Raw genomic sequence first — 12,500 nt, forward strand, 5'->3', positions numbered from 1 at the left:
TATTGTCTGATTTGCGTATACCTACATGTAGTTTCTCAAACATGTCTGTATTGGTTCTGTTAAGGTGCCTTATAATATCTGCGGTTGGCTGGACAAGAATAAAGACCCCCTGAATGAAACAGTGGTGGCCTGCTTTCAGAAGTCCGCCAACAAGCTGCTCGCTGCCCTCTATGAGAACTACGTCAGCTCCGACATAGGTAACACCACACGGCGTCATCACACACTCACAGAAATAGTGTTGTTCACACTCTCACATCAGGCTAAAACTCACAATGGATTGTGTAGTGTGTGTGTGTTATTTTGCGGTGCAAGGCTGCTTGGCTTTTGTGTGTGTGCGTGTGTGTGTACATGTGTGTGTGTATGTGTGTGTGTGTACGTGTGTGTGTACGTGTGTACATGTGTACGTGTGTGTGTACGTGTGTGCGTACGTGTGTGTTTGTGTGTGTGTGCGTTTGTGTGTGTGTGTGTGTGTGTGTGTGTGTGTGTGTGTGTGTGTGTGTGTGTGTGTGTGCACACGCGTGTGTGTGTTTGTGTGCATGTGTGCATTCTTGCTTTTGCACCCAGAGGCCTTTGTGCTCTGTGCTCTATGAGTTTGTTTTGTATCCTGTAAGTCTTGTGTGTGTAACATGACCTGTGGTGCTCCTGGCAGCCATGGACCCCAAGTCTGGCAGCAAGGAGAAGAGGAAGAAGGCTGCCTCCTTCCAGACGGTGTCTCAGCTGCATAAGGTGGGTGTGATGGAGTGACCATCACTAGGGATGTGGGAGTGTACTGACTGTCCCGCCAACAAGCCTGGCTCTTTGGTGTAGCGGTCAGAGACCCAGTTTGGTACCCTAGAAGGTACGTGTCCGAGTCTTGGCTGGGCAACTCTACTCCCCTTCGCTACAGTGGGTATCACGTCATTGCATATGGGCTGTAGAACATTGCAGCCAGTTAAACGTAACAAATTACTACGTTGCCCTGCTGCCTTGAGTTTGTAAGTTGAGTTTCCCAATGGGCTTTCTTCTTTCTTAATTCAACTTGAGAAAACCTCGAGTTGAGTTACGCGTCGAGTTGAGTTAACTTACAAACTTAAGACAGCAGGGTATTTTACCTTTTTACGTTTAACGGGCTTGCAATGTTTTACAGTGTGAGGTGTTGTTAGGGGTTGTTAATTGGTCAGTCTTCCCTACCCTATTCGACCCCTTTGTAATATACCGTGAATACAAATTGAATGCTGCACATGCAGTAAAGGTAACTGACTTTTGTATAGAAAAGAGGGTGTGATAAGTGGCAAAGGCATGCCCTGATTATCCCCTTAGCACAGAGCCTGTTATAACCTTACTGTCACCAAAATTGTAATGGCTATGTCTTTATCTGTTCATCTTAAGGATCTCGGTACTGTCATAACAATGCTGTTATGATGTGGTTGAGTATTCTCAGCAAATAGTGAATAGGCCCGCTGGCGACGCCATCTGCAGTAAGAGGCTACAGATGGATAGGTTTCACCTTTTACTACTTTTGCCACGTTTGTTACCCAGCCACAGCGTTCCCCTGCCCTTCCTTCACCCTGCCCCAACTCAGCTCCATACGGTGAGGATGATGTCATGGGATATGTGGTACAGCCGGTCGGAAAATATTTTAACTTCGAGCGAGACGAGTAAGCGAGTAACCAATTGGAATGCAGAGTTCAGTACTTCTCGCCTGTGCATTGGCAGTTAAAGTCGCGGGAACTTTTAGTGAACGTTCAATGAGCAAGTGGCGACTAGGCGAGTGAGCGAGAAGCTAGTAACTAGCAGCGACGTCGTGTGTGAACGAGGCTTTCGCCTTTCCATGCCCCTCTCCGCCCTGCCCCTCTGCCATAGCCTTTCCATGCCCCTCTCTGCCCCTGCTTCCCTGGCTGACATTTAGCGCCATCACATGTTTCGTATTTTAAGTCACTGCTGTTGCACGAGGCAGGCAAAGGAGGGAGGGAGGTGGCACTACCAACATTGTTGGATGAGGGGATAATTTTATTGTGGCGGGGATTTTTACATGTATTTATAGGGCGATGTGTGTGATGTGTGTGTAATGTAGTGGAAAGTGGCTGTAGCGGCTGAGCCCCTGAGAGTGTGGTGGGAGTGGAGAGCGAGAGAGAGAGAGAGAGAGAGAGAGAGAGAGAGAGAGAGAGAGAGAGAGAGAGAGCTTAAGGGCCTGTTTTAGCGCCCTCCCCATAGAGCCAGACAGCCCTCCACAGGCCTGGTGATATCAGCTGCTCCCTAGGAGGAATGTGGGTGATGATACACAGGGGTAACCAGCCGGCAGACAGGCAGGCAGGGCCGAGCAACAACATTGACCGGGCAATGCTAGCACACACACGCACGCACGCACGCACGCACACACAAACACACAGACTTTGTAGAGATGAACTAGCCTTTAGAAGGTTCTGAGTTGGAACCCGTTTTTTTCAGGGCCCAAGGTTAGATTTATTTGTATCGGAAAAACAAAGACCTGGTTTAAGATTTGGCACTTGCTCCGAACCAGCACGGGAGGTGCCTTGGTGGAAAAGGCATATCAGTGTGCCACTGGCAATGGCATAGCCTGGAGACACCCAGCCAGTTGTGCATGAGGTCACCCTTGGTAGCTGTAGAATTTATATGTATATATAGCCTAGTAGTTTATCAAAGGTTTTATTTAGGGTTCCTGGGTGGGTTTTTGAGATGTTTCTCTTTTTAGCTTATGGGAAAGATTAGTGATGGAGCACTTCAGATAACCTTTTAATGGATGGAGACGGCTGCTGTAAATAGTAAAATAGCGCACACTCCTGTTTAATTTTGTAGCCGGCAGCCGGCTGGAAACATCACTTGGATAAATGAGATGGAATATCAAGGACGCTTCGTACGCTGACCTAGTCTGTTGTGTTATGTCACATGTGACTCGCAAAATGGCTGCACGGGGCGAGACAGTGGGTGGATTCCAATATGCGGAATCCCTCCTCGGTCTGTGCTTGTGGCCTCGCGTTTCGCTGACGCCCCGCCTCCGTGGAGGAAACAATTAAGTTTCCCCGCTGTCAGCCTAGCTACAAAATGTTTTGGGGTACTATTGTATTCTTCATTCACCATCCTGTTTGCAAATAAGAAAATGACATTGGAATTGAGCTTTTGTGAGATATTGAAATACAATACTGTTGTCAGTGATGTCATCACGAGCCCACGAGGAGGCAAGTGAGCAAGGGAGGACGGGAGTGCGCATATTGGAATCCACCCAGTCTATCTGTATAGATTAGTGTTACTCAAGAGGTGCTCTACAGCCCCCCAGGGGGGCGTTGTGGAGCCCTAGGGGGGCATTGAGAAGGATACCGCTGAGAGGGGGTGCTACAACAGGCTAGACTCAGGTTACCTAGAGACAAATACAAATACAAATACCTAGCCTATTATCACTTCTTGCTCTCTGGCATTGCACATATCTCCAAACCTTTGTGTAAAGAGGAACACCATCTCTGGATGAGAGGGAGGCAGTTAAGACTTGCAGTGATGTTTAGGGAAATGATGACATGAACATCACTTTAAGTCTGTGCTGTCTCTGCTACTCAAAGCATCATGATGGGACATGCTGTGTTAACATTTAGCTCTCCGCCACATGCTACTTCTGTGTATCTTTTTTTTCATGTAAGTGTTTTTGGGCTTTTTAGGTCTCATTTTTTGGTAGTAGAGTATGAGATATAGGGGAAGTGAAATGTGAGCGAGAGATGGGCTAGGGCTTATGTGAGATAGTCAGGAGGCTACCTATGCAATTCCTCTTAGGGGAAGTCTGGTTTATGATTGCCCATGCCTGTTTATTAGTTGTTACGAATGTACCATTTGGCGTATACCTCACCCATAGCTAATTGTGTCAGTGTATTCAAATAGACTGCAAGTTTACGTTTCTTGAGTAGCATGTGTCAATGCCTTTCCACCCCTCCCCGCTCTCTCATTGGCTCGCTTCCTCAGGCTTGCACTTTGGCACTGGCATCCATGTTGTCTTTCAGATCAGAATGATCGTGCAAAGCAGCATGGGATTTCCAAAGCTAGGGTAGGGCTGGGAAATGACCCCGGTCGAACCCAAACCTGGGTCCCATAGGTATGCAAACCCGTATATGGATGCAAGTCTCAATGTACTGCGCCTCACTTGTTTGTATCTCTGTTGGAGAGGGGGCCAAGAAGGAAGTGTTTCTAAGTAAAGGGGGACCAGACACACATATTGTATTGCATATCACTCTTCAGATATGCTTATCAGGTTTTGGAGATGAATTGTCTGTTGACACAAAAAGTAAATCCATGGGAGACGCAAACAGGAAAAAATAAGAATAAACCCATTTAGAGCAAGATATTTTATTAGCTCATGTGGTTAAATTTAAAACGGTTCTTAACTTGGTCTGTGTGCTGTGCTTGCAGGAGAATCTGAACAAGCTGATGACCAACCTACGTAGCACCCAACCCCACTTTGTGCGATGCATCATCCCCAATGAGACCAAGACTCCAGGTACCAATCCATTTCCACTTATTGTGCCATTACTAGAAGTAGTCTAGGCAGGATTTCTGAAAAGGTGCTTATTTAAGGTCCTGAAGGCAAATCATGTTAATTTTCGGCATACAACTGATTTAGGGGTATTCAAGGGTGCTGAATCCAAATCTGCCGTATGCCGGACGCAAAAATGTACCGAAATGCCTCAAAACGGGCAAAATCCAATATGGCCGCCGCCACCGTGTTAAAATTCTGCAATCACTTTTCTTTTGGACTAAATAAGGTATGAATTTGAAAATAGCACTTATTTTTATGTTTTCAGACATGGGGAAAGCCATTATGTCATCAGATTTAAGCTCAGATTGGAAGAAAATGCTTATGTCATTGGCTGGCAGCCATTTTAAAAGCAGAGAGCCTCATATTGTCAACGATTTTTAACATTCTTACTAATCTTTCAAGATCCACAGAAAAAAATGCTCTTTGTTTCTGTGAACACAAATACTACAGAAAACTGCACTGAACTGTCTACTTTCACCTGAAAAAAGAAGTTTGTGTCTACCTTTTTCCATTCTTTAGTTATGGGCAGTAGAACATGGGATGACACCACAAAAAAGCACAGATTTTTGACCCCAAAATACTGCACTTCTCACTGCCCATATTTTTGCTTTAAGGACATGTTGTCTTTGATAGTGTTCATGTTTGATATACAACATATTCAGGGGGTTTGAAGGGTGCTTAATGCCTTTAATTCCCATAGTACATCAAAATGAATGAATCCAATATGGCCGCCGTCACCAGTCTACAGTGTAGGCCTACATTTCTTTGATTACACAAGGTAAACTCTTAAGTAGGCCTACATTATGTAGCATCAGCTTTTCATACAAGGAGAATTAATTTCCATACTCAGATTTAAGAAAGATATCAAAGGAAATTATTTCAGTGCAGACTGAATTCATGTTTGCAACAGGAGATTATCTTTTCCATAAATTGACCATTTGTATTTAAATCTCTCCCTATTTCAATTACACCTTTAATGCATTATACCATGAAAAATGTTCCCACCTCAAACCACCACACAATGTTTCCACACCTCTTCACCCATAAAAAATAAATGACCACAAGAGTCTGAAATCAAATATTTTCTAATATTATCCTTTGTACAATGGGAATTACTTCATGTTTGCCGGTTTAATTGCTGTGCTCAGATCACTGTATATCTAGGCCTATAAAGGTGATCAAGAGGCAGACTGATGTGAATAATATATAGAATAGAATAGAATAGAATAGAATAGAATAGAATAGAATAGAATGTACAGATAAGGGAATGGCATTGTGTGTGTGTGTGTGTGTGTGTGTGTGTGTGTGTGTGTGTGTGTGTGTGTGTGTGTGTGTGTGTGTGTGTGTGTGTGTGTGTGTGTGTGTGTGTGTGTGTGTATATACACAAAGGACATACTCAGGCTGGTATTGCACATCAGTCATCCAAAGTTATTGCATAGATTGTCTTGCTTAATGTACATATTTCAGCTGAGATGGCCACTGTGACAATTAGAACCATTAATTACAAGGCTGGCCTTTGTTCTGTAGTACGGCAAGAATTCAGCTCAACACATTGCACTGTATCAATTATTTCACAACAACCGGAGGATGGAAGGAGATCAGGGGAACAAGAGATTGTAATGAACAGTCAGACAGTCCATGTGTGTGAAATGTGGTTTTAGTCTTTGGTCCTTACTTTGATGATACATCTGTAGTGCCAATGATACATCTGTAGAGACCCAAGAACTCAGAACCAGGATAATGTCCAAGACAATGTTCTAGCTCTGTGAAAGTGGGAAGTTCAGAGAGGGCTAGGTCTATTCTCGCTATAGGTGTGCCTCCTGAAGGCAGCAATGATCTCTTTGGTTTTCTTTTCATTCAGAGCTAGAGAAATTTGTCTCTGTACACCAGTCTGCCATCTTCAGTACCTTTTGCTGGCCATGCTGCAGTCATGGACGGATAGACTTTAGATGGGGGGCTCAGCATGCAGCCATGTGGGGATCCAGCCCTGCTGAACAGGGGAGCAGGAGGAAAAGAGTCTGTCTGTTATCTTCTGTTGGTAGAATTGTGCAAGTATAGACTTTAAATTGGCCTAGTTAAAATATACTGGAATGTACATCTGCAGTGTATCAATAACGGTGCTCAGCTGGAGAGAGAGCCAATGGCAGGCAGAAGAGCAAGTGGTAGTTTTAAGGTGCCTAGGCACAGAAATGGGCACTTCCCTGTCTTTCTCACAGCACATGAACACAATACTCAAAAATGGACTGCTAATTAACCCATTTTGTCCTACGCCCTTTTTGGGAAAGGGTGCCCTCTTCCTATTAAATCCGCAATGTCTCAGCCTCTGAAGCACATACAAACATGAAATGAGTTACATTTAAAGCCAATACCCTCCCCTTGCATTGTAATGTGTCCATTCAGCTCTAACATACCCACATAGTTAATAAAGCAGCTAAAATCTCAAGATCCTGAAAAACCTATATGTGTTTCCAGGACACAATGGGTTAAGTTATACGAGGAGGAGGTATCAAAAATCAGAATGTCCTTGCTGACTTGGAATGTCCTTTTTTGAATATTGTGTTCATGTGCTGTGAGAAAGACAGGAGGGTGCCCATTTCTATTAACCTTGCGCACCATCCTACGTATTTCCGCCAAGAGACTTGACTCCACACTACTTCTGATACCAGTTTATAGGCCTATATATACCAAATATATATGCACATACAGTCACCCTCCTCTACTCTAACCAAAATTGTTTACTTGGTATACTAAGTTAACCTATTCGTAATCACCCCTCATTGAGTTGCTGAATTGCAGCAACTGCTTGACTCCATGTACTCCATGCCACTTCTTGCAGATGCAGTGTTGGATGAGGCAAGCACAAGTTGTGATGTCTTTGTGTGCCTTGAGAATACATGGGTTCTAAATTTTGTTTATAACCTGACTGCGAACCTAGCCGCGCACAACTCAGCCTCTGATTGTTGGAAACCGCTGTCTGTCAAAAAAAATAGCTCACGTGGTTGGCTGCCAGTGTCTTGCCCCTCTTCATAACATTGTGTTGATAAACAATGAGAACCCATGTATAAGTGGCAGATACAGGACCAGTGGGACTAAAGCCCTGTTCAATACCACCCATCCCACTTCGGTGACTGGCAGGAGGATAGGAAGGGGTGTGTGGGCCTGACTCAATATAGAGATTTGATAATGTGGGGCATTTTATGTAACCATGTGACATCTGAATTAGATATGACTGATCATTGCAATACGCCATACTTTGCTTTTGTTGCATTTGCAGCCAAAGTGCCATGCAGTGCATGATATTGTGTGTCCTGCCAAATCACTGGAGAGGAGGAGGTTGATAGGCCTAATGGTTGGGAATGAGTTAACATATATCAAGTAAATTCCTCACAATAACATAAACTGTTTTGATCCACATTTCACCTTTCCACCATTCAAAGATATAATGTAAGCACCGCAATAAAATTGGCAAACAATGAATTCCTAATGCACAAAATGTAGATGTGCATATTATATTTAGGCACATTCAGACTTATGTGTGTAAATTTGTCTCATAATGGAAGAGGTGGATTGAGGTGGACATATTACATCATGTTATAATAAGCATTAAAATAAAAGTGGAAGTAGAGAAAACATTTTCATTCAAAAGAACAGCTTATTGACATGAAAGTCAACTGTCACTTGTAAACATGAATTCAACCTATGAAATCATGTCCTTTGATTCTCCATGTATGACAACCTACAGCTACAATGTAATTGTCTTGTCTGGTGATGGCGTCCATATTCGATTAATTCATTTTGAGGTAGGCCTATTAAAGAGGTTTTGAGCCTAATACACAACATATTTGAATATTTGAATTAAGCACCCTTCAAAACCCCTGAAAATGCTGCATATCAAATATGAACACCATCAAAGACACTTTGTCCTTAAAGCACAAATGTGGGTTGAGACAAGTGCAGTATTTTGGGGTAAAAAAATATTATTTTTTTTGGTGTCACCCTATGTTCCTGTTGCAATCATGAATTCAGACTACACTGAAATAATTTCCTTTGATATCTATCTTAAATCTGAGTATGGAAATTAATTCTCCCTGTATGAAAACCTAATGCTACATAATGTAGCCTACTTAAGAGTTTACCTTGTGTAATCAAAGAAACATACACTGTAGACTGGTGACGGCGGCCATATTGGATTCCTTCATTTTGATGTACTATGGGAATATACATTTATTTATACATCATATTGGCATTAAGCACTCTTCAAACCCCCTGAAAATGTTGCACATCAAACATGAACACTATCAAAGACAATATGTCCTTGAAGCAAAAATATGGGCAGAGAGAAGTGCAGTATTTTGGGGTCAAAAATCAGTGTTTTTTTGTGGTGTCATCTCATGTTCTACTGCCCATAACTAAAGAATGGAAAAAGTTAGACACAAACTTCTTTTTTCAGGTGAAAGTAGACAGTTCAGTGTAGTTTTCTGTAGTATTTGTGTTCACAGAGACAAAGAGAATTTTTTCTGTGAATCTTGAAAGATTAGTAAAAATGTTAAAAATCGCTGACAATATGAGGCTCTCTGCTTTTAAAATGGCTGCCAGCCAATGACATAAGCATTTTCTTCCAATCTGAGCTTAAATCTGATGACATAATAGCTTTCCCCATGTCTGAAAACATAAAAATAAGTGCTATTTTCAAATTCATACCTTATTTAGTTCAAAAGAAAAGTGATTGCAGGATTTTAACACGGTGGCGGCGGCCATATTGGATTTTGCCCGTTTGAGGCATTTCGGTACATTTTTGCGTCCGGCATACGGCAGATTTGGATTCAGCACCCTTGAATACCCCTAAATCAGTTGTATGCCGAAAATTAACATGATTTGCCTTCAGGTGTCAACTTTTTGGAAAAATGACCCTGACTAAAGCCTAAAGAGGCTACTATCTCATTGTATCACTGTATCTCATGATTTACTTATCAAATACCACCATGTCCACAATCAGACACATTTGGACCCTTAAACCTTCATCAGTGCATAGTACTATTGTAATATTACGTATTGCTACTAGCCTACCTCATATGAGCACCTTTGAAATATAGCACACAGAATGAGCCCCACAGTTATGCCCATTGAAATATTAGCACACTTACAAGCTTGCCCAGTAAGCTTGCAAGCTTTACATTTCAAGAGCTGCACAGTAAAATAATTCTACCCCTAAAGAGCCCCACTATTAAAAATTTCACTCTTATGGACCAGTATGCTTGGAAAATAGCACTCTCAAAATGTAAAGTGTAGCACACACTCTTTGTACTCTGTACTTAGTTTTTCTTTAGACCTCCTGTTTGTCTGATTTACTTACTGTATCTTCTTATTTCTTTAACCCTTTCCTGCCCTGTAGGGATCATGGACCCCTTCCTGGTGCTGCACCAGCTGCGCTGTAACGGCGTGCTGGAGGGAATACGCATCTGCAGGAAGGGCTTCCCCAACCGCATCCTCTACGCCGACTTCAAGCAGAGGTGAGATGCATATTACATTACATTACATTACATTACATTAGAGAGATGGGGTAGGGCTTTACTATTCCTCAAATGCATCCTCTCTACGGCGACCTAAAGCAGAGGTGAGATGCATATTACATTACATTACATTACATTACATTAGAGAGATGGGGTAGGGCTTTACTATTCCTCAAATGCATCCTCTCTACGGCGACCTAAAGCAGAGGTGAGTTGCATATTACATTACATTACATTACATTACATTACATTACATTAGAGATGGGGAAGGGCATATCAGCTGAATTTATTACATGAGATTTACCTCAAATCCATAAGTACAGTACTGTTCCATTCCCCAACCGCATCATCTACACCGACTTCAAGCAAAGGTGAGTTGCATATCAGATTAATTTATTGCACATGAGAATGACCTCGGATGGATCCCATAGGTAGGCTACAGTGCTTTACTATTCCTCAAATGTATGCTCTAGTCTACACCGACTTCAAGCAAAGGTGAGCGGCATATCAGATGAACTTGTTAAATGAGAATGACCGTGAATCCATAAGTACAGTACTTTACTCTTCCTCTACGCAGACTTCAAGGGGTGAGGGTCAGACCTTATTACACGGTTTCTCACTTACTTACTTACTTACTTATTACACCATAAATCAAGTCACAGTCAGGGCCATCAGCTGATCAAATAAACATATCATCCTCTAGCTGATGATACTGACTTCAAGCAGAGAGCAGCTGGCCTTATTACATGGGCATTAGCCTACCTCACGCCTAAATACTTTACTATTACTCAACCACATCCTCCACGCTGAGCGCTTCAAGGAGAGGGGAGTAGTGACATCAGTGACATCAGTGACATCATTGGTGAGATCAGCTAACCGTATGAAATATTAAGCATGATCTTACACCTAGGCCTATGTTAGTGCTTATCATTCCCCAACCACATCCTCTACACCAGTGTTTCTCAAAGTGGGGCGGAAGCCCCCCTAGGGGGGCACGGAGGTATGGTAGGGGGGGGCGCGTGAAGTCAGAAGGTTTTTCTTTTTTAATACTTTTCTGCTTTGCCATTAAGTCAACACATTCACTTTACAATCACAATATATTCATTAATTTATTCACTACTATTTAGAGAACATCATAGGCCATATATGTGTATATTAGGCTCTAATAAACTTTACGAAGGCCTATTTATTTGTATTTTCGTAACCATTTTGCTCGAGGGGGGCGCAGACAGACACCCTTCCTCTGAAGGGGGGAATGGCACGAAAACTTTGAGAAACACATCCTCTACACTGACTTGAAGCAGAGGAAGGTGACAGAGCTCAGCTGACTTTGCTACAGTACATGAACATGTAAAGTGTAGACCACAAGTATACTTTTATCGTGAAGGAAGTGTTATGGCACCCTCGGAAGTTCAACATACTTTTATTGCCTTTCGCCAACGTTTTGGCTTGCAAGGTCTGCCTTTCCAATTGTAGATACAACTGTGCTCAGAGTACAGACATAACATCATCAAGTGGAATAATACTGCCCTACAAATGGTAAATGGACTGCATTTATAAAACGCCTTCCCACTCCTTTGAGCACTCAAAGCGCTTCACATTGCATGCCTCATATTCACTCATTCAGACTAACATTCACATTCACACACCGCTGGCTGTGGCTGCCACGCAGGGTACCACCCTGCCACCAGGACCAATTTAGGGTTAAGTATCTTGCTCAAGGACACAACGATGGAGTCAGGCAGAGCAGGGCTCGAACCTGCAACCTTTGGGTTGCCGAGCAGCTCCTCTACCACCTGAGCCATCACCGCCCCAACTACCAACTACAACTACTAAGGCAAAGTGCAGTAACTGCATATTTTTGTCAAAATTGAGTTTATACTGAAAATGGTCTTCATAACACATCCTTTATCTTGTGACAAAACCTTATGGTCCAAATGTGTCCCATTTTAGAGATATTGCTTTTGTCAAATTTGCAGTAACCACAATGGCCAACATTATACCACGGCTTTGAAGGCATTTTTCTCAGCTTCAATGTTGGTTTAGTTATTGCACTTTGCCTTTGTAGGGCAGCACAGTTTTTCTCACATTCATCAACCCCAATCTCATGAACTGCCCACAGAAGGTCATCAGTGGCCCTTCTTCAGGCTTCTGTCCCTGCTGAGCTGATGTGTTTGTGTTGGTTGCTGCGCAGGTATCGTATCCTGAACCCTCATGCCATCCCAGATGACACCTTCGTGGACAGCAGGAAGGCTGCAGAGAAGCTCCTGGGCTCCCTAGACATAGACCACAACCAGTACCGCTTTGGCCACACCAAGGTATGTGTGTGCATGTGTGAATCTATGTCTATGTGTGTGTGTCTATGTCTGTGTGTGCTTGTGCTTGTGTGTGTGTGTGTGTGTGTGTGTGCGTGTGTGTGTGTGCTCACAAATGCGTGTGTGTTCATATGTGTGTGTGTGTGTCTGTGTGTTTGC

General features: G+C 42.9%; 1 protein-coding gene across 3 annotated transcripts in view; it reads left to right on the forward strand.

Annotated features, from left to right (window-relative positions):
• Window positions 1-12,500, forward strand: part of myh7ba (myosin, heavy chain 7B, cardiac muscle, beta a) — a 64,061-nt gene that overhangs the window by 13,835 nt on the left and 37,726 nt on the right. For all 3 annotated transcript variants that reach the window (XM_063215544.1, XM_063215542.1, XM_063215543.1), the window contains 5 exons: window positions 65-197; window positions 650-726; window positions 4,390-4,477; window positions 9,909-10,026; window positions 12,221-12,344. In XM_063215544.1, coding sequence (XP_063071614.1) covers window positions 65-197; window positions 650-726; window positions 4,390-4,477; window positions 9,909-10,026; window positions 12,221-12,344 — 540 coding nt within the window. The remainder of the gene's footprint in view (window positions 1-64; window positions 198-649; window positions 727-4,389; window positions 4,478-9,908; window positions 10,027-12,220; window positions 12,345-12,500) is intronic.

Source organism: Engraulis encrasicolus, chromosome 14 (genome assembly GCF_034702125.1).
Source record: "Engraulis encrasicolus isolate BLACKSEA-1 chromosome 14, IST_EnEncr_1.0, whole genome shotgun sequence".
Lineage (NCBI taxonomy): Eukaryota > Metazoa > Chordata > Actinopteri > Clupeiformes > Engraulidae > Engraulis > Engraulis encrasicolus.